Raw genomic sequence first — 27,682 nt, 5'->3', positions numbered from 1 at the left:
CGGTACCATATATAATGAAATAGGGACGCAGTATGAAATGGGCCCGCGTTTGATAAGTAGCGGGTGCCAAACCACTGCGAGCCCTACACGAGAGTGTGGGATAATGACAGAAGGGGCGGGGGAAGCGCCAATCAAACCGGAGCAGTTGGAAGGTACTGTCTCTCGGGGCGATAAGGTGCTGAAGACGCCGCCTCCTTCTAATAAACAATCAAAGGGTGTTCAGACACTAATAGAGAGAGCCAAACTGTGGATATACCCCAGATTAAAAGGGCGGTTCAGGGAAATAAAATCTGTGCCATACAGCATAAAGGGATACAGTGTGATCCGGCACCACATTTAATTAGTAGCGGGTGTCAAAGCACTGTGAACCCGACAATAGATTGTGGAATGGTGACTGAGTGGTCGGGTGAAGGTCCGATCGAACCGGGACAGCGGTATGAGACGGCTTCTCAGAGCGATACGGACCTCGAGACCCCGACCCGCGTGATGAGGGAGTTGTCGCTCGTTACTGGAGGGGTGGAGGAAATGCCGATCAAACCGGGGCAGCTGAAAAGTGCTGTTACCCGGGGCGAGGTGGTACTAATGATGCCGCCTCCTATAATGCGTAGAACAACGGGCGTGCAAACAGCAAAGAGGCTCTCTCTTTTCCATAGAGAGCCTCACGCTGTGCACAAGCCCCAGATTAAGCAGGAGATCCACAAACTGAAACACGGGTCTCCTGACAAGACAGAGAGAAGGGCTGAGAGCAGCAAAGTGGCCGTAAAACCCTCCTTGGCGGAGGGAAGGGCGGAGCAAACATTGACAGAGTTCCCAAGATGTTTCTGGTCTCGCAGAGGGGGACAACCAGGAGGACATCGTCGGTGTTACGACTGTCATCGGCCGGGCCACGTGTGGCGAAGTTGTCCCCAGAGGACAGGGGAGCGGTGGGACAGAAGATACACCGTTCCCCCAAGGTTCGCTGGGGAGCCTAGACAACGTAGCCAAGGTCCGGCTAACGCGTCGTCCTGGAGGAGGACGTCCCTCGCGGGGCTGGTCGCTTCGCCCCAGTTGGCTTCGCTAAGGGGGGGGAATTGTGGTGGATTGCCGGCTTTCGATTCCGGTTCTCACCCCCAGGCCGCCAGGAGGAGCTCTCCCAACAGCGTGAACGTCCCCCGAGTTCCAGCAGGGCCTCATGGACTATGTAGTTTTTATACGCAGCCCTGCTGGATACCTTGGGGGCCACCAGGAGTCGCTGTAGGAGGACTCGGAGGCTCTTATGTGCCCTATAACCCGGGAGTACGTCATGGTCACGTGACAGGAAGATACGATGTGCTCCCGGGTTGAAGAAAAGGACTTTTTACTCTGACCCGGAAGGGATAAGGAACTGTGGACGGCTTGGACAGGAACACCTCCGGGTCAGGGTGTATAAAAGGACGATGGGAAATCCCAGACACTGAGCTGAGCTGGGTGGAAGGAGGGCAACGCGTCTGGGAGTGGAGGATTGTGTATTATTATTATTATTATTATTGTTATTATTATTACTGAGTATTGTGGAGAGGAGGGTGCTTTGTGCACAATTATTATTATTATTTCTAATAATAAACCATTATTGGACTTTTACCTGGTGTCTGACATGTAGTCTGAGGGTTCAAGGGGTCACGGGAGACCTTTAATCTGTCACAATATATACATATACACATATTATATATATATATATATATATATACACATATACACATATTATATATATACATACATATACACATATATTATATATATATATGTATATATATATATACATATACACATATTATATATATACATATATATACACACATATACACATATATTATATATATTATATATATATATATACACACATATACAGATATATTATATATATATATATATATATATATATATATATATATACATATATTATATTTCCATATGCACATATATTTTATATATATATATATATATATACATACATACATACATATACACACATACATGCACTTACAATAACATAGAAATCAATATAAACAACATTAACATCATTATCATATCAGAATATGAAGTAATATATAAGAAGCACATTTCATATAAATATAAATTATTAAACAGTAAAATCTTCTATAATTTGCTACCGTGGCTATTCGTTTGTCTGTCCAGGATTTTAAATCACCTGTAGCTCGCAAACCGTTTCACGTATTGACTTGAAATCTGGTACACATATAGTACGCCACGTCTGCTATCCGCTTTATGGGTGATGATTGTATTACTCTTTTTATCTTTATTTTATTTTATTGTAGAATCAACTCCTATCTGCGCACACCAGGGCGGCCGTGGGCGGATGCGTATGGTGTATTCACTCCATGTTATCGTGCATTGCGCTGTCACTGGTATTTTGATAAAAGAATTTGAACAACATATAAGAAGCGTATAAATTATTAAACAGTAAAACATTAACATTTAAGAAATAAAGTTACATTGAGTACTACTGCAGTGCCTTCAGGTATACAGTAATCCCTCCTCCATCGCGGGGGTTGCGTTCCAGAGCCACCCGCGAAATAAGAAAATCCGCGAAGTAGAAACTATATGTTTATATGGTTATTTTTATATTGTCATGCTTGGGTCACAGATTTGCGCAGAAACACAGGAGGTTGTAGAGAGACAGGAACGTTATTCAAACACTGCAAACAAACATTTGTCTCTTTTTCAAAAGTTTAAACTGTGCTCCATGACAAGACAGAGATGACAGTTCCATCTCACAATTAAAAGAATGCAAACATATCTTCCTCTTCAAGTCAGGAGCAGATGTCAGAGAGATAGAAAAAAAAAGCAAACAAATCAATAGGGCTGTTTGCTTTTAAGTATGCGAAGCACCGCGGCACAAAGCTGTTGAAGGCGGCAGCTCACACCCCCTCCGTCAGGAGCAGAGAGAGAGAGAGAGAGAGAGAGATAAAAAAATCAATACGTGCCCTTCGAGCTTTTAAGTATGCGAAGCACTGTGCAGCATGTCATTTCAGGAAGCAGCTGCACAAAAAATAGCAACGTGAAGATAATCTTTCAGCATTTTTAGACGAGCGTCTGTATCGTTTAGGTGTGCGAACAGCCCCCCTGCTCAATCCCCCTACGTCAGGATCAGAGAAAGTCAGTGCAAGAGAGACAGAAAAGTAAGCTGGGTAGCTTCTCAGCCATCTGCCAATAGCGTCCCTTGTATGAAATCAACTGGGCAAACCAACTGAGGAAGCATGTACCAGAAATTAAAAGACCCATTGTCCGCAGAAATCCGCGAACCAGCAAAAAATCCACGATATATATTTAAATATGCTTACATATAAAGTCCGCGATGGAGTGAAGCCGCGAACGGCGAAGCGCGATATAGCGAGGGATTACTGTACCTCATTTTTTGTTTGCCCATTACATGCTTAAATGTATACATTTTTTGGTGTACCTACCCGAGAACACGCGACATATAACCGACCGTGGGAGAAGCATAGATTTTAAACACACGTTGAGTTCATCTGCTGGTCTCCCTTGTGGAATAACTGGTAATGTTTGACTAAAATCTACAGCGAGTTAAACGACATTACTTCCTTTTTTTTTTTTTACGATCTCTTTTTAATACTATAGTGAGAGCTGCCACTGACATCGTTGCTCCTGAAAAGACAATTAAGAAATCCTCCAGCACTGTTATACCATGGAAGACCCAAAGAGTTTATGATCTAAAGAAAACATGGAGAGCTGAGCATAAATGGAGAAAAACTAAACTGATTATCCACTATGATATATTGAAGGCTAAAATAAAAGGATACGACAACATAGTCCGTCTACTAATTTCCCTTGAATCAGGCACTCCACAAATAAATACAAATTCATTAAAATACAAATCCAATTAATTAAAAATAGAATTAAGAACAATTAAAAGTGTCTGAATCCTAAAACAAAACAGAACACAAAGGACACACATCACAAATGAGTTTACGGTTGTGATCCCATGCAGGATCCTCCACTGCAGATCACCAGTCCTCTTATTCAGTGGTGGTCTGTACAGACTGCCCCAAACTTGGCTGTAATTCCCTAGCCCCCCCAGTCTGTCCCTCCAGGGTGTGTCCAGAGTCTTCTTTGATGTCTCACCTGGGCACACAGTTTATAAAGTTCTTTCCTTTCTGAAGCATCCGGTACAGTGCTTTGAAATCCAATGTTGCTTCCTGTATTCCATCTTGAGTTTGGAATCTTGAAATAACTACAATGTTTGGAAATGCACAAAGTGGTTCAAGATTGTCCATATTTTTTAAATAGTCTTTTAGCATTTCTATAACACCTTGTGGGAAGCCTGAAATTTAATTAGTCTTAAAATTTTTTGAGAAGTACACAGACATCACAGCTTCAAATTTGCTACCACCTTGGTTGCAGTTATCCAGCCACTCTGTGTATCATTGACCAGAGGCTTGACTTGTAATATCCCAGCATTCAATATCCATTGTTGCATGAACAAAGAGTCTACTGGGAGGTAACCGAGTATGGCATTTGTCAGGCCCAGTACAGTGTGAGAGAATCTTCCTTAGGGCTTGCTTTCAATTGTTCCACTTAATCCAAAAATATGTAAAACATGTTTTAAAATTAGAATCAAGACATAAAAGATTGTTAAAATGCCAGTGAGAACTTTTGCTCTAAATGAATGGCAGGATTGCAGTACATAAAACTAGAGAATGATCGGAGTAGCATGTAGGAACAATAACACAGGAGGTAAAAAGACTAAAATGGTGGCTAAAAGTGTAAAACCGGTCAAGCCTGGCAAGGAAGAGAGTGTCACCTCGCACCTGCGCTCAGGTGTGCTGTTTGAGCGCCCATTCAAAGCCCCCCACATGCTCTGAGAGGACACGTAACTCTCTGGCTGACTGCGGGTGAGACTTGGCGTGATTCCTATCCAGCACATTGTTTTCAGTGCAGGTGAAATTGCCCCCTAAAAAACATAATCATCTGAATCACAGTCATTAAGTACCTGAATAAGTTCTTTAAAAAAGTGCACTGTCTCCCTGCCTGTTATCTGAGTGTAAACGTTAATAAAAAACAACTTTCACTTGTCCAAAGCCACCGGTACCTTAATTATTTGTCCTTTAATACCTTCAGTAACAGGCACAGAGGTTGGGGACAAGTGTAAAATTATCCAAATCTTATTATGTGATATCATCTACTGTTAAATTCTGCTCCGTACTTCTAAAAAATTTTTATTTTTTATTGAGGATTTGTTCTGTTCTGTGTATTGTATTGACCCTCTTCTTTTGACACCCACTGCACACCCAACCTACCTGGAAAGGGATCTCTCTGTGAACGGCCTTTCCCAAGGTTTCTTCCATTTTTTCCTACAATGTTTTTTTTTGGGAGTTTTTCCTTGTCTTCTTAGAGAGTCAAGGCTGGGGGGCTGTCAAGAGGCAGGGCCTGTTAAAGCCCATTGCAGCACTTCTTGTGTGATTTTGGGCTATACAAAAATAAACTGTATTGTATAGTATTGTAAGTGCTTATAGATGGCGATCACTATGCCAGCACTCTGTGATGACCTATAGCTAAAACACATATTGCCCCCACTGTAAATGACCGCAAAATCATTCCGCATGTAGGGGATGTAACGACGTAGAAGTATGAAGAAACTGTGAGGAAATAATGGAAGAAAAAGTCTATCTCTAAAACGGTAATCTTTAAAATTGTTGTACCCTTGGTGAGCGGAGAGAGGTACTCAATTGATTCTATGTTATTTCATTTATTCATTTATTTTGTTTCTTTGTAAAATGTTCAAAAATGTATGTTTATATTCTTTGTTTATAGTTTTCACGGTGCTCATGATGGTATAACAACATTAATAAAGAATGTAAAGTTTAAAATGTGAATAAAGGTAAAGGCACCAGTCTGAGACTCCCTATGTGTTGATTCAATTAAATCAAGGGCTGCTACACCCCCAACATTTCATCCACTTCAGTTCCACATCCGCAGTGCTGTGGGTTTCCTGCGGGTAAGCGACTGATAGGTGCCTTAAATTCAAGAAATCACAGACCTGGGTGATTTTACCATGGCCTCTACAGCCATTAATATTTAGACTCCCAATATTGAAATTGCTCATTTGGAATTTCTGGCAATAAAACAAACAGCAAATGTAATCTGAAAATATGCAGAGAAAGTATTCATTTTACACTTCTAAAATTTGAGTCGCTGCACGTAACATTGACAAACATTTTCCCTGATCCTTGTTTCACCAGATTTTTGACATAGAAAATAAACAATGGAATGACAGGAAAAAAGTCTCCCTCTGTGATGTCGTTAGTGTCGTCAAGGGTTAAAGATGCATTCTGCAAGTCTCCCTCTTCCCTGCTATGAAAAACAAACAAGTCTTGTGCATCCTGCTCAGTGGACATCTCCGTCACACTCCGCTTATTAGACACGGCCTGCTCTTCGGTATTTCAAGGCCTTTTCATAGCTTTAGGGACCTTAAAAGTAGCATTTCTGTATCTCCCCATACACTCTCGATCATTAATTCATTTTCCGTCTCACTTACGGCTGTAGCTACACTGTCCTTACTTTTAACGTTGCTGTCACCTTCTCTAATAACTTCGTGCCCATCAACATTTACATTCTCGCTACTTTTAGCACTCTGATCAGTTTCATTTTGAAACAATACACCATTAGACATTGCCCCAGGTTCGGTCTCTTGTGAATTAGATGGAGTTTTTTTCTTCACCTCCTGTTACAGCTCTTTCTACCTCAACATCAGGGTGACACTCGGGTAGCTGTGAGCGATGTGTCCAGTGCTACCACATTTAAAACATTTCATAGGGTCTGAAGAAACAAAGATAACATATTTGCAGCCATCAATTTTAAACTTCATTTCTACGTTCATTTCTTCATTTACTGTACTTCATTTAGAATCATTAAGACTTGTCTCCTAAAAGACTCAATGTGTCTCAGCTGAGGAGCTTTGCATCCAATCGGGATTCTTTTTATAGGTGAGACTACCTGTCCGTAACAAGAAAGCTCTTTTTCCAGAGCTTCATTAGATAGAAATGGTGGGACATTGGACAGAGTAATCCTTTTAGGTGTGGCAAGAGCAGGGTTGCCAGATTAGAAAATTAGAAATACGGGACACTCTTAAAATTTCTCTCTAGATTACTATATATATAAATTTATACATACCCCCTACACCCAGACCAATATATTATATAAAAGTAGACACATAAGTTAAAAACATAAAGGAAGGATTTTAATGGGTTATGAAGAAAATCATTTGAAAAGTGTGATTCCATACAATACAATACAATACAATACAGTTTATTTTTGTATAGCCCAAAATCACACAGGAAGTGCTGCAATGGGCTTTAACAGACCCTGCCTTTTGACAGCCCCCCAGCCTTGACTCTCTAAGAAGACAAGGAAAAACTCCCAAAAAAAATCTAGTAGGGAAAAATGGAAGAAACCTTGGGAAAGGCAGTTCAAAGAGAAACCCCTTTCCAGGTAGGTTGGGCGTGCAGTGGGTGTCAAAAGAAGGGGGTCGATACAATACAATACAATACACAGAACAGAACAAATCCTCAATAAAAAATAAAAATATTTTTAGAAGTACGGAGCAGAATTTAACAGTAGATTATATCACATAATAAGATTTGGATACTTTTAGACTCCTGGAGACCTCATCCATCAAGCTGCCTCCCCCATTTGGCCATTCCATGACTGAAACAGTGTTGGGCCAGCCAATTCGATGAAAGGACCCCTCTTTCTCACAATTCCTGCGATCCTCCATCAGGGATGACTTTACCTTAGGCAGGCAAAACAACTTGGCAGGTGGGCCGTGGCACCAAGTGCCACATTTGAGTACCGAGAAGAGAAACAGAACAGGTGAGGGTTAGTATCCAATTCTAACTATCATGTTACTTATGTTTTAGTGCTAATGACTAACAACAGAGATGCAGTCTGTACAGTTAATCAGCAGCTCTAGTCAGGGTGTGCTAAACTGAAGTAGTGAGTCTTCAGCCGGGATTTAAAAGCTGAGACCGAAGGGGCATCTCTTATAGTAGCAGGCAGACCATTCCACAGTTTAGGGGCCCTGTAACTAAAAGCTCGACCCCCCACTGTTATTTTATTAATCCTTGGAATCATAAGCAGACCGGCATCTTGAGATCTTAATGTGCGCTCTGGTTTGTAAGTCATGATAAGTTCAAACAAGTAAGCCGGACCTCGACCATTTAATGCTTTAGATGTTAAAAGAAGGATTTTGAAATCTGCCCTAAACTTAACCGGGAGCCAGTGTAAGGATTTAAGAACTGGAGTTATGTGTTCGTATTTTCTTGTTCTTGTAATAATTCTCGCAGCCGCATTTTGGATTAACTGGAGGCTGTATAAAGAACAGTTTGAACATCCAGTGAACACCGCATTGCAGTAGTCAATCCTACTAGAGATAATTGCATGAATTAGTTTCTCAGAATCCTGTTTATTTAAAAAGCGCCTTAATTTCCTAACATTTTTAAGATGGAAGAAACATGTTTTGGACAACTTTGTAATATGCGCTTTAAATGACATGCTAGAGTCAAAGATAACTCCTAGATTGCGGGCTGATTCAGTAAAATTGACTGGGATTCCCATTGAGCTAAATGATGACAAAATATTATTGTGATCAGCATCATTCCCTCCAACAATTACCATCTCTGTTTTATCTGTATTTAAAGACAAGTAGTTCTTATTCATCCACTCCTTTAATTCACTAACACAACTAATTAAAGACAACATTGGAGAAACTTCATTTGATTTAAATGAAAGGTATAACTGGGTGTCATCTGCATACGAGTGAAAATTAACATTATGTTTCCTAATGATAGATCCCAGTGGAAGCATGTACAGTGAAAACAGTAAAGGTTCCAGTACTGAGTCCTGCGGGACACCATATTGAACTTCTGTGTATAATGATGGAGTACTGTCAGCACATTTCTGTACATATTGGAATCGATTTGATAAGTAAGAACTAAACCAAGCGAGCACAGTGCCTGTAAGTCCAACATCATTTTCTAGCCTGTGCAGTAAAATAGAATGGTCGATGGTGTCAAATGCTGAACTTAAGTCCAACAACATAATTACAGTTGAGTTTCCTTCATCAGAGGATATCAGAATGTCATTTACAACCTGTGTTAGTGCCGTTTCTGTACTATGACCAGTGCGAAAACCAGACTGGAATTTCTCAAATAAATTGTAATGCGTAAGGTGTGTCTGAAGCTGACTGGCGACTACTTTTTCTAGTATTTTAGAGAGAAACGGTAAATTTGAAATAGGCCTATAATTATTTAGTATATGTGGGTCAAGGTCTGACTTTTTAAGTAATGGTTTAATGACTGACACTTTTAGTGCATCTGGTACTGTGCCATGCAATAATGAACTACTGATAATGTTTAGGATAGGCGCTGCAAGAACATCCATTGCACTTTTTACTAGTTTTGTTGGCACTGGATCTAGGGAACAAGTAGTGGGCTTCATTTTAGAAATTAAACTTAAGACTTCCTGCTCAGTTACAGGATTAAAATTACTAAAGTGCTGAGTGCAATGTGAGACAGGGTCTGCTAAGCTAGTATTTGGTTTGTACTGTGATGCAGAGATCTGGGATCTTATATTTTTAATTTTCTCATTGAAGAAGTTCATAAAGTCTGTACTGCTAATATCTGTTGGTATTTTGCACTGTAGATCTGAATTCCCATTTGTTAATTTAGCCACTGTTCTAAACAGTGCCCGAGGATTTTTATTATTGCTATCTATTAATGTAGAATAATATTCTGACCGAGCTTTAAAGAGGGCTTTTTTATATTTATTAACACTCTCTGTCCATGCAATTTGAAAGACATGTAGCTTTGTTGTTCTCCATCTGCGCTCCAGTTTTCGACACTCTAATTTAAGAGCTCGAGTGTTTTCATTAAACCAGGGAGAGTTTCTATGTGCTTTGATCACTTTTGTTTTAAGGGGAGCCACTGTGTCCAGAGCATCTCTCAAGGTCACATTATAATGTGATGTTAGCTCATCTAAATTGTGTTCCGTGTTTACGTTTGATGTTAACTGATCTAAATGGTTTTCCACAATTACACTCGACTTACTCAAAGTATCTATAAATTTTGAAGCAGAATTACAATCTAGATGTCGCACTGTCTTTGTTTTAATCTGGGAGTGTGTTGGCAAGGGCAGGACTAAATCAAATGTAATTAAGTAGTGATCAGAAATAACTTCATTTAATGGAGTGAAAATTAAATTTTGAATTTCAACTTTGTAAGTTATAATTAAATCTAATGTGTGGTTATGATTATGAGTTGGACCTTTGACATTCTGACAAAATCCTACTGAATTTAACAAATAAGTAAAACATTTGCTAAAAGTGTCAGTTTCCACATCAATGTGTACATTAAAATCTCCCATCAGTACTACGTGATCATAATTTATAGCCAAGTCAGATAAAAGGTTGCTAAATTCAGTCATGAACAATGAATACGGCCCTGGTGGTCTATAGACTAGCACTATAATTGTGTTGGAATCTGTTTTAATATTTAAAATGAATGCTTCAAAGGATGTAAAGTTGCCTAAATTTTTAGAAGTGATTTGCATTTTGTTACAATGAATTATTCCAAGGCCCCCTCCTCGACCTGACTCTCTAGACTTATGAAGGAACGAGTATCCATCTGGTGACGCCTCAGCTAGGGGGACAGTGTCACATTTACTAAGCCAGGTTTCGGTGAGAAGACACAGATCAGATTTTGTACTTAATATAATATCATTTACCAAAACAGTGTCAACAGTGCCAAGAGAGCGAATGTTCAATAAGCAGCATTTAAAACTGTATGCTTCTTTCTGAATTGGTGATATACTTTTTGTTTTAATTTGTAGTAAATTTCTATTACAGATGCCCCTGGTGGAGGGTCTGGTTTTATCCCTTGGTCTAATTATACACCTTATTTTTTGGTTATCAATTAATTTAAGGTTTGTATCAAGACTAAATTTACTGGATGCCCCAAGACAAGGATTATGGGTAACAGCTTCAGGAAGTAACAGGTGGGATAAACAACAGCCTGTGATTTAAGATCACATGACTGCGGCCTGGATGGTGCTCTAATCAGTCAACCAGGCAGTTTTGCTGCCATATTTTGGGATAATACATAAGATCCCCTCCAGTTAGGATGAAGACCATCTCTTCTGAAAAATCCAGGCCTTTCCCAAAAATCATCCCAATTGTTCACAAACGCTATGCTTTTGTTTGCACACCAGGTTTCTAGCCAGCAGTGAAGGGAATGCAATCTGCTATAAATCACATCCCCTCTATATAATCTTGGTAAGGGGCCAGATACAACTAAATTCCGACATTTTGACGCGGCTTTATAAATACACTGAAACTAACTGCATATTGTTTATTAGTGTAATGCATCTGATTGTAATTAACCTGCACCAATATAATGGTCCAGAGAATAGCCATAGTATTCCAAATACCAGAACTGCTTTAGCATTGTAACTCTCACAGCATCTTCTTCTTCTTTCAGCTGCTCCTGTTAAGGGTTGCCACAGCAGATCATTTACTCTCACTGCACCACTCGGAGTGTTTATATCACTGTATCTGAGTTTGGAATCACAGTAGCAGCTGATCGGAAAGAGAATTATTGGTACACAGCATGAAGCAGACGCTGCCTGAGCCATGGCAAAACGCTTTAGAGACTTCCCTGTACGGACTTCGCGGTTTAGAAAAAGTTTCCTCCCAAGAACTATAAACGCACTCAATCAGTCCATCAGGTGCTCCTTGTAGAACTGTCTGGACTTATAAGTACAATCACCTCACTGTAATCTTGCACTACAGTTTTAAAATTGCACAACCTGCACCACTTTATAATATTTACATATGATGACGATATTATTTTTAAGATGAAATGCAGCAAAATATGTTGATTATATTAAACAGATAAAACTTTAACTTCATTTAAATAATCTATATTGTTAATAATTAAACATGTGAGGACACGGTGCCGCAGCGCTAGCTAGTTCAGGGATTGTTCTTGCATTGCGTTGTATTATTGCTCGTGCTGATGTGACACTGGAAGGATAGACGGATAGAATAAATAACCACATACTACGAAGATATTTCAATGTTCCTTAAAAGTTTTGAAGAATCGGCGTTCTAAGCTTACAGATGGCTTCACGTCTATTACAGAACTGATTGTGTGGCGATTGGGTATTTGGAGAAAGAAAAGTAAGGACAGGAATTGGAGGTTAGTACGTTTGAAAGAGACAGTACTGCTATGATAAATAATTTCATTGAAGGTCGCGCATGGCGCAGCAAGCCTCTTGTGTGAAATATGAACAATCACTGTGCCACCGTGTTCCCATGTTTAATAACATGCTTTCATTCCTATCATCATGAAAAAGATATCACGTATACATCTCAGTATTTTAATTATTCAGAGAGCTGTAATATCACGAATGTAATGGATTCTGTGTCCTGTCGAAAAAAGAGAAAGCCAGTATAAGAAGCAGGTAGTGATTCACACACAGAGCACACAGAAGATCAAATACAGAACAAAGCATTTAATGTGCTACTTTAGTTACAATGGGATTTGAGAAACTAGTAAATTAAATGATTTTAAGATGAAGTTTATGATGTTCTACTTTAATCGCAAAATAAACTACGTGATTAAAGTGGAAATTTTGAGATTAAAGTTAACATTTCATGCTTTTTTCCCACTGTGTGCCTATTTTTTTTTCTCTGTACCCTAATAAGCTTTCATATGACACTCAGACGGTGGGCTACGACTTGCCTTTTCACGGCGACTTTGATATGTGACTTCTTTTTTATTTTGGGCGCTGTGCGACTTTGTGAACTTGAGCTTTCGAGTTTCTCTGACACTATGTCACTCGATCAACTTCCTTTTGTTGATTATACCACTGTTTAAACCAACAAATTGTACGTTTTTCCTTTGCCTCCACTTGGTATTCGCTGAAATTCTTATATTTTCCTCCGTGCTTTTTCCATTGTCTTTTCACAGAAGGCTATTTATATTGATTTGCATATTCAAAGAGGCGTAATTCTGGGAGGAGTTGGGGCGGGACAGAAGGCGCGTGCACATGCATTACTTTTCACGCTGATCGGGATGTATGTAGCGGAAGAATGTGGAAGTTTGCGTACGTACAGATTCCTGCATCTGGATTTTTCTGTGCATACGCACATTCCCGCTTTTGTGCTTATGCCATGTTATAGTGTGAGTTCTACGCACGCCGTTATACATGAGGCTCCAGCATCTTCAGATCTTAATGTGCGCTCTGGTTTGTAAGTCATGATAAGTTCAGACAAGTAAGCCGGACCTCGACCATTTAATGCTTTATATGTTAAAGGAAGGATTTTGAAATCTGCCCTAAACTTAACCGGGAGCCAGTGTAAGGATTTAAGAATTGGAGTTATGTGTTTGTATTTTCTTGTTCTTGTAATAATTCTTGCAGCCGCATTTTGTATTAACTGGAGGCTGTATAAAGAACAGTTTGAACATCCAGTGAACACCGCATTGCAGTAGTCAATCCTATTAGAGATAAATGCATGAATTAGTTTCTCAGAATCCTGTTTATTTAGAAAGCGCCTTAATTTCCTAACATTTTTAAGATGGAAGAAACATGTTTTGGACATCTTTGTAATATGTGCTTTAAATGACATGCTAGAGTTAAAGATAACTCCTAGATTGCGGGCTGATTCAGTAAAATTAATTGGGATTCCAACTGAGTTAAATGATGACAAAATATTGTTATGATTTGTGTCATTCCCTCCAACAATTAACATCTCTGTTTTATCTGTATTTAAAGACAAGTAGTTCTCATTCATCCACTCCTTTAATTCGCTAACACAACTAATTAAAGACAACATCGGAGAAACTTCATCTGATTTAAATGAAAGGTATAACTGGGTATCATCTGCATATGAGTGAAAATTAACATGATGTGTCCTAATGAGAGATCCCAGTGGAAGCATGTAAAGTGAAAACAGTAAAGGTCCCAGTACTGAGCCCTGTGGGACACCATATTGAAATTCTGTGTATAATGATGGAGTCCTGTCAGTACATTTCTGTACATATTGGAATCAATTTGACAAATAAGAACTAAACCAAGCGAGCACGGTGCCTGTAAGCCCAACATCATTTTCTAGCCTGTGCAGTAAAATAGAATGGTCGATGGTGTCAAACGCTGCACTTAAGTCCAACAACATAATTACAGATGAGTTTCCTTCATCGGAGGATATCAGAATGTTGTTTACAATCCGCATTAGTGCCGTTTCTGTACTATGACCAGTGCGAAAACCAGACTGGAATTTCTCAAATAAATTGTAATGCGTAAGGTGTGACTGAAGCTGACTGGCAACTACTTTTTCTAGTATTTTAGAGAGAAACGGTAAATTTGAAATAGGCCTATAATTATTTAGTATATGTGTGTCTAGGTCTGACTTTTTAAATAATGGTTTAATGACTGACACTTTTAGTTCATCAGGTACTGTGCCATGCAATAATGAACTACTGATAATGTTTAGGATAGGCGCTGCAAGAACATCCATTGCACTTTTTACTAGTTTTGTTGGCACTGGATCTAGGGAACAAGTAGTGGGCTTCATTTTAGAAATTAAAGTTAAGACTTCCTGCTCAGTTACAGGATTAAAATTACTAAAGTGCTGAATGCAATGTGAGACAGGGTCTGCTAAGCTAGTATTTGGTTTGTAGTGTGATGCAGAGATCTGGGATCTTATATTTTTAATTTTCTCATTGAAGAAGTTCATAAAGTCTGTACTGCTAATATCTGTTGGTATTTTGCACTGTTGATCTGAATTTCCATTTGTTAATTTAGCCACTGTTCTAAACAGTACCCGAGGATTTTTATTATTGCTATCTATTAATGTAGAATAGTATTCTGAGTGAGCTTTAAAGAGGGCTTTTTTATATTTATTAACACTCTCTGTCCATGCAATTTGAAAGACATATAGCTTTGTTGTTCTCCATCTGCGCTGCAGTTTTCGAGACTCTAATTTAAGAGCTCGAGTATTTTCATTAAACCAGGGAGAGTTTCTATGTGCTTTGATCACTTTTGGTTTTAAGGGGAGCCACTGCGTCCAGAGCATCTCTCAAGGTCACATTATAATGTGATGTTAGCTGATCTAAATTATTTTCCACGTTTACATTTGATGTTAACTGATCTAATTTGTTTTCCGCAGTTATGTCACATTTACTAAGCCAGGTTTCGGTGAGAAGACACAGATCAGATTTTGTACTTAATATGATATCATTTAGCAAAACAGCTTTAGTGAGTGAATGTTCAATAAGCAGCATTTAAAACTGCATGGTTCTTTCTGAACTGCTGATATATTTTTTGTTTTAATTTGAAGTACATTTCTATTACAGATGCCCCTGGTGGAGGGTCTGGTTTTATCCCTTGGTCTAATTATACACCATATTTTTGGTTATCAATTAATTTAAGGTTTTTATCAAGACTAAATTTACTGGATGCACCAAGACAAGGATTATGGGTAACAGTTTCAGGACAGTAACAGATGGGATAAACAACAGCCTGTGATTTAAGATCACATGACTGTGGCCTGGATGGTGCTCTAATCAGTCAACCAGGCAGTTCTGCTGCCATATTTTGGGATAATACATAAGATCCCCTCCAGTTGGGATGAAGACCATCTCTTCTGAAAAATCCAGGCCTTTCCCAAAAATCATCCCAATTGTTCACAAACGCCATGCTTTTGTTTGCACACCAGGTTTCTAGCCAGCAGTGAAGGGAATGCAATCTGCTATAAATCACATCCCCTCTATGTAATCTTGGTAAGGGGTCTGATACAACTAAATTCTGACATTTTCTTTTGGCTTTGATGCAAAGAGAGATGAAGTTCCTCTTTAATACCTCAGATTGCTGTGAATAAATATCATCAGTGCTGACATGCAGCAATAAGGTAGATACTTCATCATCGGCGACACGGTCCAATGCAGCCTCTATGTTAGAAATCTTGGCCCCTGCGAGGCACTTAACATTAACTGCTGGTTTAACAGAGTTTGGAATTCTAACATTCCGCACTATGGAATCGGCAATTATGAGCACTCTCTTATTGTCAGTTTCCACAGGTGCTCTGCGGAGTGCTGAGAATCTGTTCTGGGTCCGAATTGGTGACCTGGGTGCCGAGGGACTACATTTTGGATTCTTAGACCCCCGTCTTACTGTCACCCACTCGCCCTGTGGCTGAATTGGTGCTGCTGACTTCAGCCGCGCACTGACTACAGTGAGACCAGGAGAGACTGAAGCCGAATCAGAAGTAGCTGAATTGTCTAAACAAACCGAGTCGATCCAATTTTCGATTTGCCTAATCGCTATCAGATTCGTAACACCACAGTTTGCTTCAAAACAGCTTCTGCCTTGTTTGATAAATGTCCATTCGCTGGAATATTCATCACGAAATTTACACTTACGTTTTGGCATCTTGGGATAATGGATTAGTTTTTAAGTTAGAAAAAAGAGGGCCGTGGCAAGTAGTAACAACACCCTTTGTTGACAGTCACTGTATGTAGCAATGCTGATCCAGAACTGCACAGCAGTGTGGCTGGAGAGCAAAATGGTAAGAGTGCCGCTATCCTCAGCCAACCACAGCAACTGAACAAGTGGCAAACAGGCAGCAAACACTCATTTTCTCGTTACATTTGGATTATTTTCATCAAGAGAATCTGAGAAAAGAAAGTATAAATTACTTAAAAACTTACAACTAAGTACCATAAGAAGGTAGTAAAAAATATATTTTTATTACGAAATTTGAAAATGAACTAAATACGGGACATTTGGGTGTCCCTGAAAGGTCAGTATGGGACAGGGGACAAAATTATCAAATATGGGCCATGTCCCGTATATAAGGGACATCTGGCAACCCTAGGCAAAAGGCTTTATGGGAGTCAGACTGCCTTTAATAATAACTCCATTCTCAACTAAACAATTTATGAGGTCAGTTTGCAGTAACAAACACCACCACTGCACTGCTCATTCGTGAGGCCGAGCGAATAATTTTGTATCCAATCACGTTAGATAGATAGATAGATAGATAGATAGATAGATAGATAGATAGATAGATAGATAGATAGATAGATAGATAGATAGATAGATACTTTATTAATCCCAAGGGGAAATTCACAATTAATTAATATAATTAGTATTAATATATACTAATATAATTGTATTATATTATGCCTTATATATTATATATATATATACTATATAATATATTATATATTATATTGTGCCTTGAGCATGGGAAAGGCGATATATAAATAAAATGTATTATTATTATTATTATTATTATTATTATAATTAATTCATTCATTAATTCTAGTGATTCCACACTCTGTGGTGCAAAATATACATTTGGATAAAGTAGTCACCAGTTTTGTGCAAGAGAGATAAAAAGAGTTACTGTGTTTATTATTTCTTTGTGCATCATACAGTATAAAACAAGATAATAGACTGTATGTGCAGCCGACTGAGATTTGTCACTGTCAAGGTCTGTGTGAGCAGCACTGGAGCACCACAAGGAACAGGCCTGTCTGCTTCACTCTTCACTCTGTACACCTCAGACTATAAATATAACAGCAGGTCAGGTCACCTGTAGAAATTCTCAGATGATTCTCCACTTATGGGGTGTGTTGTTAAGGGGGTGGGACTGAGGAGAGGAATCAGGGGTGAACTTTGAGAATTGTCTGCAACTGAACATCAGCAAAACCAAGGAACTGATTATTGACTTCCACCACTCCAAAGACCCTCTACACATGGTTTCCATTCAGGGAGTGGATGTGGAGGTGGTCTACTCTTACAAGTACTTGGGCATTCACATCAGTAACAGTTTGGACTACATAAGAAATGGTGCAGCAGGCTTTTTTCTCTTAGGAGACTGTCTTCTTCCTTTAATGTGTTAAGTGACATCCTTCATATCTTCTACAACTCTGTGATGGCCAGTTTGGTATGCTGGACTGGTAACATCACTTCAAGAAAGGCCCTCCGAAATAACAAGCTATGGGATGCACTCTGGACCCCCTTGAAGGTCGTAGAGGAGGAGAAAATGAAGACAAAACTGAGTGCCATTATGAACAATGCTGCACATCCTCTCTCTGACACAAAAACACTGAGAACTTTCGGCCAAAAAATTATTCATTAGAATAATTAAGTAAACGTTAATTTTCTTACTTTTTAGTCATTCTGGCACTTACACATAAGCACTCAAGTGTGAAGGTCTGTGCCTGGTGTGTGTTAAACTATACAGAACTGGTAATAACAAGCAGGTGGGCTCCCATGAAGATCTGTACATGTTTGTGAGCGAGGGCAGTGTGACTGTCTCATGTTAAACTGATTGTGTCTTTTCAGTTCAATCCCAAGGCACCGATAACCAGTAATGACAGGCGCTACAGAGAGAAGCCCAGTCTGGCTGATAAGGTGCATTGCGTCGTCTTCGTAGTTGAAGCAAACAAAATCAACCTCCTCGATCAAAATCTACTTAAGAAGTTTAAGTCAATCCAGGCTGAAGTGAACAACATGAGTAAGTAACTGTATCCTGACAGAGGATGATGGGACATTAATGAAACATTTTGAGAGTATTTTAATTTGTCATGCATAACTGGGGCCATTAATAGTGCACATCACTGCTGTAAAGTCAGTTGTTTGTTAATATTAATAAGACAATTTAGTGAAGTTTGAAATGTTTGTTAAAATGAAATGCACTCAGCAGTTTATATTGAATACTTATTATATGAAAGCAGTGACTTCCTGACTTTGCTTCAGGATTGCAGATTAAATGTATTTACCAGTTCAGCTCTTTGTTGGAATCATTATATAACTATTATATCTCTCAGGAAAAAGAAAGTTCACAGCTGTAAAGGTTGTATAGATAAGAGGATGATCTTCAGGATCTCCTGTGGCCATTCATTTAATGGTGACCCCTGGGACTCTGCTTCACCTCCTGTATCAGCTAACTTTACCGATGTCCTGCTCCATTTACATTTAATTTATTTGGTGCCTTTGATACTTTTGCCTCATTTTTGTTCCTGCTTTTGTGTGTTTTCACTTCTGCCTGTTTTTTAACCTGGATAGATAGATAGATAGATAGATAGATAGATAGATAGATAGATAGATAGATAGATAGATAGATAGATAGATAGATAGATAGATAGATAGATAGATAGATAGATCCTCTTATATTATGCAGATGTATAAATAATAATTTATATTTATCAGTTTATTGTGGCTTCTGTACAGGTCTGTCCATCCACCATGGTTCAAGTAGTAACAGTCAGTCCCTCAAATGGGCTAACCTGACTACACTTCACCGCGTTAGTCACAGAGGTTGATCATAGTAATCACAGTATTTTGTTCCCTCCTTCTCAACTGTGTATATGTGTGTGTGTGTGTGTGTATATATATATATATATAGTGGTGTGTGGCTGGGGCCCTTTCCCAGCTGATATGCCTCAAAAATTGAAGGACCGGAGGAGAGAGCTTTTTCAAGGCATTATTTTCCCCTTGCCAATAGAGGACAGCCCCCTTGGCTTGCAGTGGGTCCGTGGGTTTGGAAACTTAACCCTGCTGGGGCCCATACCCACCACCAGGGGGTGTCTGGACGCTTATTGAGCCCTGTTTGGCAGCACTCTGCCACACCTGAAAGTGTTTCCAGAAGAAGGTCACTGGACACCTGGAGTCCTTCCAGGAAGAACAAAGCTGCTGATCAGAAGTGGAGGTGAAAAGGACTGTGCTTGGCTTATATTTATTGTGCTGCTGTGGGGAGTGAAGAGAAGTGCTTTCCCACCTAAATAAATGCGTGTTGTGTAGCAAACTCATATCTCTGCCTGTCTGTGTCGGGGTTGGGGTGGCTGGAGCGACCCTGGGTTTCACAAGTGCCATCCCAGATGGGACTTCCAGGACATCTGCTGGCAGGAGCCCCAGTTTAAATAAAAATTATGGCCAACCCAACACAGCAGAATGAGGTGCGCACATGCCATATGGCAGCAAGGAGCACACACGTAGCAGCAGCACAGCAGAATGTGACGAAACTGCAGAGGCCCACAGAAGCACTGCTCCCATGCTTGCCTGCCATTGGAAGGTTGTTTGTCAGTCCCATACACCTGCCTCATAGATGGCGAGTGTTCGGATCCGCTGTTATAGCCGAAACACGCCGATCCATGAAGTGATGGCGGGGTAAGCTCAGAGACCCAAGGCCTCTGTTCTCCAAAAGGCAAGCGCTGGAGGAGGACCACCTGGACTCTCATGTCCATATCAGGACCAACCAAAGGGAGGAGGAGGTGGTCCATGAAGCAGGTAAGGGATTGGATGGTGTGTGTCAGATACCTTCAGGTGATTGGCTTAAGAACGCTGAAGGTGACATGGGAGATACCTGAAGAAGCTCAGCGTGGGACTCTTCACCAGAGCCAGGCCTAGAGGTATTTTCACCTGAGGCAGGAGGATAAATTTGCGCCCCTATGATAGTTTTATATTACTAATAAGTATTAAATAAAAATAAATAAATAAATGATTTTGAGAACAAAATAAATGTATTAATTAGTAAATAAAAAATCACAGAATGCAGTAATAGTACAATAATAATAGGAACATAAAACTGAACATATTAAAAATAAAATCACACAAACTTCACCAAAAGAAAAACAAAATAAGTATTACATATGAGATAAATTAGAATATTACAACTTTTTCAGTAATTTAATTTAATAATAGAGACAAAAATACTGCAGTGGGTTGGCGCCCTGCCCGGGGTTTGTTTCCTGCCTTGTGCCCTGTGTTGGCTGAGGTTGGCTCCAGCAGACCCCTGTGACTCTGTAGTTAGGATATAGCAGGTTAGATAATGGATGGATGGAGACAAAATAATATCAATAATACTTTAGACAAAACAAAATTTAATATAATTACAATAAATAAATAATTAAATCAATGCCCAATATAAAATCTTTTCTTGCTTTTAGTGAAGCAAATTCATCAACTATTTTATCTAAATTAATTTGTTTTGTCAATTCCTGTTCGATTGATAATTGATAAAATTGCCATATTTGACCATTTTTCCTGAGCAAGTGACAATCTTGAATGTTTTGATAAATTGTAGTTTAATAAAGCGTCTTTCACCAGAAGCTACAGTAACAGGTAGCGTTAGGAATATTCTCAATGCAACTTCTAAATTTGGATAGGACTGAACTAAACTCTATTCATGAATCATTTTTAAAAGATCTGAACTTGTAGCTGCTTGTAGCTGGAATTAATATCATTGCCTGATTTTTGAAACTGATTATTTCTGATAAGAATTCTGCAGAATTTTTTATCGTTTGGATATTTAAGGGATAAATCACAAGCTGCTTTTTTTAAAAATTTCTGTATCCATTGACCTTAATTTTTCACCTGTTAAAACTTCGAAATCAGACGAAATCCCATATAGTTTTTCATATCTCCATCTAAGTTGTGATATTAAAATATCTATTACTCCTTTCATTTCTACTTTAAATAAATATTTACCATTATAAGGAACTGATTGCTGAGATTGATCATCTAATTTAATGATTTTTCTTCGATTGTTTTCAAAATCTGTAGACAATTCCATTTCTGAAGCCATATTTTCACTCTTAGAAAAAATATTTTCCCACATGGTGTCTCTCATTTGCTGCAAGGAATTAGATAATCCTTCTATAATATGTGAAGCTTTAATTATAGTTATTGGATTTGATTGCGAAGCTTTGTTTATTTTATCAACTTCTTGCAATATTAATTTCCATGTAGATAACATACATAAGAATTTCAAATTTATTTGTTTCAATATGCTTTTAATTTCAGCACATTGCAATGATTGCTTATTTTTCAAATCTATTAATATCTCATACATGAATGTATTGAGCGAAAGTGTCCGGTGCAAACTGTCAGTTTGCTTAAGGTATTTGATGAACATTGCAACAATACTTTTGACTTTTTTCTTTTTTATTTTGCAATTTATTCATTTGCATTTTTCATCAATTTGGCGCCCTTTCCCATTGTTCACCTGAGGCAAGTGCCTTGTTTTCCTCACCCTTGTCTCAGCCCTGCTCTTCACCCACATGAAGACAGTGGTACAGGTTAGTGTTTCCTGTACCGTAAATAAAATCGGAACCCCGAGCATCAGAGGTGCCGGAAACGTGCGGGATTTCCTGATAATTCTCTGCAAGGGATTGAGAAAGACAGTTAGTGCACCTTGCCACCCCCTGGTCTGGTGTGGAGTTACTATTACTCAGGCCTTTTAGCCATCTCCTATTCACACATGTGTGACAAGGCACCCCCCCCCCCACCATAGCCCAGACCCATTAGGTCAGGTGTCTCTGACCGAGAGGTCATGAACTTCAGAGAGGCATGGAGAGAGCCCATATGATGAATGAGTGAAAACTTACTAGGTTGAAGGTCAAGAAAGCACCTGGTGACCCACGGATTCGACTCCTTGTACAGGGCCATCCATTTTAAGGGTGCATGATCCATAACAAGAGTAAACTTACAGCCCAAAATGTAGTACCTCAACTGAGTAATCGCCCGTTTAATCGCGAGGGCTTCTCTTTGCACCGCCACATACCTGGTCTCTCAATCCAACAGTTTCCAGCTCAGAAACATGATGGGGTGTTCAACACCATCGACTAAAAAGGAAGTGAAAAATCAGGCACTTTCAATATTGGTGCTGACATCATGGCCTGTTTTAAGTCACCAAATGCAGCCTCTGTCATATCAGTCCATACCATGATGTTAGGTGCCCTCTTCTCTAGGTGCCCTCTTCTTTGTTAAACCACTCAAGGGAGCTGCTCTCTCCAAAAACCGAGGTACAAACCAACGGTAGTACCGGGCTAAACCGAGAAATGCTTGGACTTGCTGCTTGGTTTGCGGATGGGGCCATTTAAAAATGGCATCTATTTTTGACCACTGTGGCTTTACAGTACCTCAGCCCACCAGGTAGCTAAATATTTGGCTTCTTTTAACCCAAAAAAACACCAAGCGTCCGTAATACAGCTCGGACGTGCTGTAGGTGTTCCTTTCGTGTGCTGGAATAAATGACAACGTCATCCAAATAGGCAGCACTATATGCGTTATGAGGGAAGAGCACTTTATCCACCAGATGCTGGAAAGCTGCAGGTGCCCCGTGTAACCCAAATGGAAGGACACAATACTGCCAGTGTCCACTAGGGATGCTAAACGGGGTCTTGACCTTTGCGGAGTCCATTAAAGGAACCTGCCAGTACCCCTTCATCATGTCAAGTGAGTTCAAATAATTTGCCTGTCCAGGCCTGTCAAGGAGGTCATCCACTTGAGGCATTGGATAAGCATCGAATTGGGAGACTTGATTAATTCGACATAAGTCATTGCAAAACCTCCAACTTCCATCAGGCTTACTAACCAAGACTATTGGACTCGACCAGGGACTATGACTCTCCTCTATAACTCCTAAGTCCAGCATGCGCTTGATTTCAAGCTCCACTTCTGCTTTCTTTGCCTCACAAAGATGATAGGGGCGCTCTTGGACTATAACCCTGGGTTCTGTCACAATGTCATGGGCGATTAGAGAGGTCCTTCCTAGTTTTTTGTCTACTGCCTCCAGGACAGATGGGATAACAACTGCTTTGAACTCCCATCTCTGTCTTGATTTTAATTCTATACCAAAGTTAAGTATGTTGGTCTGAGCAAAGAATGAACAGTGCTGATGAGAGGAGAGATCCCTTTCCTTCCATGGTTTCAGCAAGTTCACATGATATATCCGCTCACTCGCCTGACGATTGGGTTGTTTCATCAAATAATCGATGAGTCCTTTCCTCTCCTTAACTTCGTAGGGTAGCCTTGCCAATGGGCTAGCAATAGAATAGGAAGTGGGGACTAACACCGTGACATGATCCCCCAGATGGAATTCTCAGAGAGTCGTGCCACAATTATAATAGTGGGCCTGTGCTGCTTGCGCCTCCTCCATGTGACTTTTTAGTATTGGTCAAATATTCCCAAATCTATTGCGTAACTGCACAATATACTCCAATATATTATTAGAGGAAAGAGCCTCTCCTTCCCATCCTTCTTTGAAAATATCCAATATAGCCTGGGGTTGTCGTTCATATAATAATTCAAAGGGTGAGAACCCCGTAGAGGCTTGTGGGACTTCCCGGTAGGCAAAGAGAACAAGGGGGAGGGCTGATCCCAATTCCTCCCATCCCTGCTGACCACCTTTCGAAGCATTTCCTTGAGAGTCTGATTAAACCTTTCAACTAGACCGTCAGTTTGAGGATGATACACCACAGTCTTTATGTGTTTTATTTTAAGTAACTTGGCCATCTCCTTGAACATCTCTGAGGTTAAAGGCGTCCCTTGATCCATAAGAACTTCCTTAGAGACGCCGACTCATGCAAATACCCCTACAAGTTCCCATGCGATAACCTTAGATGTAGCTGAACACAAAGGAACATCTTCTGGATATCGGGTCGCATAATCCACGAAAACTAATATATATTTGTGACCTTGGGCTGAGGTCTCCAGGGGTCCTACTATATTGATCCCAATCCTTTCAAAAGGGACATCAATCAAGGGAAGGGGAATGAGAGGATCACAGTTCCTCCTAGGAATTTGTTGTAAAAAAGATAAAAAATAAAATAATATATAATATATAAAATAATATTTTAAATAAATAAAATAATATATAATAAAATAAAAAATAAAAGATGTTGGACAAAAGATACAAAAAACGGCAAACCTCCTCATTAATTCCCAGCCACAAGAATCGGAGCTTAATACACTCTAAAGTTTTTTCGGTGCCCAAATGGCCTCCTAGGAGGTGGGGGTGCGCCAGTTCACAGACCTACCGCCTGTGGGTTCATGTGATTAACAACAGCTTCCGCACCCCTCCCTCATGCTCTGTGACCCAATATAATGGATCATTCTCTATCACAAAGTGAGGACCCTGTGGCATGGGCTGATGAGTGAGTTGGCCATTGACTAGCATGACTGCATTCTCAGCAAATTTTAGGGAGTCGTTGATCCATTGCTGTTTTTTTGAATTGAAATTGAATCTCAGAGAGAGGGTCTGGTCTGACCTCAAGGGGTGGGGATTGATCCTGACTGGTCAAGGCACTGGGTGATGTTGTTTCCGCCTGCAATGGTCCAGGAACCTCCACATCCGTCTCTTACTTTTCCGTAATGTTCTCCACTGGCTGAGTATATGGCATGGAGACAGCTTGAGATGAATCATTCCCATCTATTATAATACTTAAATTTGGTCTTGGAGTAGTCAGTACTATACTGCATTTATTGTTAGACCAGTCCTGCCCAAGAATCACAACAAAAGGTGGATTAGGCAGGACCGCTATGGGGAATTTTCTCATTGATCCTTCTTGGCTGATGAAACATAAGGCGGTTTTATATTGTCAGATTTCTCCATGTATACAAGTTATACTGGTCTTTATTTTTATCCACTGTGGTGGTAGTACGTATCAGCAATCAACAATGAATATGTTGCTGCCAGAATCAAAGAGGGCTTCAACTTTAAACCCAGTAACAATTACTACCCCAACATGGGACACCATTAGGGGGTTTGAAAGTGCACATAAACCTCATCTCTCTCTACACCTGCATCAGTCCTTATTCCAGAGTAAGTTGCATGCCCAGGGATCCAGGGACTCCGATACAAGCTCTGGTTTGTACAGAAGAGGTAGATTGTGTGGGACATAGTTCTCATGCTGTTCACTAATGGATGGTTCTGCTCTCCCAGATTGTGAGGCTGTCTTGGATATTTCAACGAGCTTGATTAGCTTGCCCATGTTTCGGAAGTCTCCCCAGACCATCTGGGTGAAATATTCAGGAATATTCTCTAACAAGAGAAAACAGTCAACTTGCTGGACTATCTGAAAAGTGGAGTTCTCAAATGGCCTTAGCCATGAGGCCACTATTTCCCAGAGAGCAAAGGCTTGCTCCTGGGTCGGCCACCTGCTGGCCTATATTTATTTATTTATATATATATATATATATATATATATATATATATATATATATATATATATATATATATATATATATTGTGGGGAACAGCCCGGACACAGACAGGCAGACATGATGGTTTTACCACACACGTGTTTATTTATACAATATATAGTGCACATACCCAGTGCCTCAGCACCAATCACCCCTTAAGTCCTGGCCACACGCACAATGCCTTTCTCAGTCTTTGGTCTGCCTCCACTCCTCTCCACCAAGCTTTGTCCTCTTCCACCTGACTCTCGCTGTTGACTGGAGGGAGGCGGCCCCTTTTATTCCCCCTGGAAGGACTCCAGGTGGATCCTGAGGGCTCATAGCCACACCCCTGTGTGGCGGAAGCTCCCATGGTGAAGCCGGAAGTCCACCGGGTGTCTTCAAGGCTCTTCCCCCCAGTACTTCCCGGTGTGGCAGAAGTACTGAGGGCCAACACTCCCAAGGCATTGGGGCGCCCCCTGGCGGTGACCATGGGTCCCTACAGGGTTGAGCTTCCAAGCTCCGTACCCGTGGTCCCCAAAGCCACCAGGGAGGACGCCCTCTCGTGTCCTGGAGGAGGCACAAGCCCTCCTCCACTCCTCCTGGGCGTCCCGGCCGGGCATGGACGCCCGCCGGGCACCACAATATATGTATATATATATATATATATATATATATATATATATATACACTATATTATTGACCAATACTGTGTAATTCTATGAGAACAAAAAGGTGTAACAACAGTCAATGGAAACCAAAATTACCAACCCACTGAGGGCTGGATTCAACATCACACTGAAAATCAAAGTCAAAAATTGAAATCACAGTCTGATCAACTTGTGTGAATTTCATCAGCAGTGTGTATGGCCCCCCACGTGCCTGTATACACAGCCAACAACATCTGGGCCTGCTCTTGATGACATGGTGGATGGTGTCCTGGAGGATCTGGGCATCAGTGAGCTTCTGGACAGTCTCTGGCACCATATGGTGGCATCGGATGCACCAATACATAATGTCCCAGAGGTTCTCAGTTGGATTAGGGAAATATGCTGGCCAGTCAATGGAATCAATGCCTTTGTAATCCAAGAGCTGCCTGCACACTCTGTCCACATGAGGCTGGGCATTGTCCTACACCAGGAGGATCTAGGGCAGACTACACCAGCATAAGGTCTGAAAATGGCTTTCATCTAACAGCAGTCAGGGTACTGTTGCATAGCAAGTAGAGGTCTGTGTGACCCTCCAAGGATATGCCTCCCCAAACCATCACTGTCCCACCACCAAACCAGTCGTGCTAGATGATGTTGCAGGCTGCATAACATTCATCACATTGTCTTCAGACTCTTTTATGTCTGTCACATGTGCTCAGTGTGACAATGCTTTCATCTGTGAAGAGAACAGGGTGCCAGTGACAGAGCTGCCAGTTGTGGTATTCTCTGGCCAATCAAGCTGCACAGTGTTGGGCTGTGTGCATAGGTCCCACTAAAGGACATCGGGCCCTCATGCCACCCTCATGTAGTTTGTTTCTCACAGTTTGGTCAGAAACATGCAAACTAGTAGCCAGCTGGAGTTTGTTTTGTAGGGCTCTAGCAGTGCTCCTCCTGTTTCTCTTCACACAAAGGAGCAGATACAGGATCACTGGATAGATAGATAGATA

At 40.3% G+C, this 27,682-nt stretch overlaps 1 protein-coding gene across 1 annotated transcript in view; it reads left to right on the top strand.

The window, feature by feature from the left end:
• Positions 1-27,682, top strand: part of LOC114658639 (interferon-induced protein 44-like) — a 636,217-nt gene that overhangs the window by 294,654 nt on the left and 313,881 nt on the right. Inside the window, exon 4 of the mRNA XM_051932770.1 lies at positions 18,409-18,580. Within this exon, the coding sequence (XP_051788730.1) occupies positions 18,409-18,580 (172 nt within the window). The remainder of the gene's footprint in view (positions 1-18,408; positions 18,581-27,682) is intronic.

Source organism: Erpetoichthys calabaricus, chromosome 10 (genome assembly GCF_900747795.2).
Source record: "Erpetoichthys calabaricus chromosome 10, fErpCal1.3, whole genome shotgun sequence".
Taxonomy (NCBI): Eukaryota; Metazoa; Chordata; class Cladistia; order Polypteriformes; family Polypteridae; genus Erpetoichthys; species Erpetoichthys calabaricus.
This window is presented reverse-complemented; position numbering and strand designations above follow the sequence as displayed.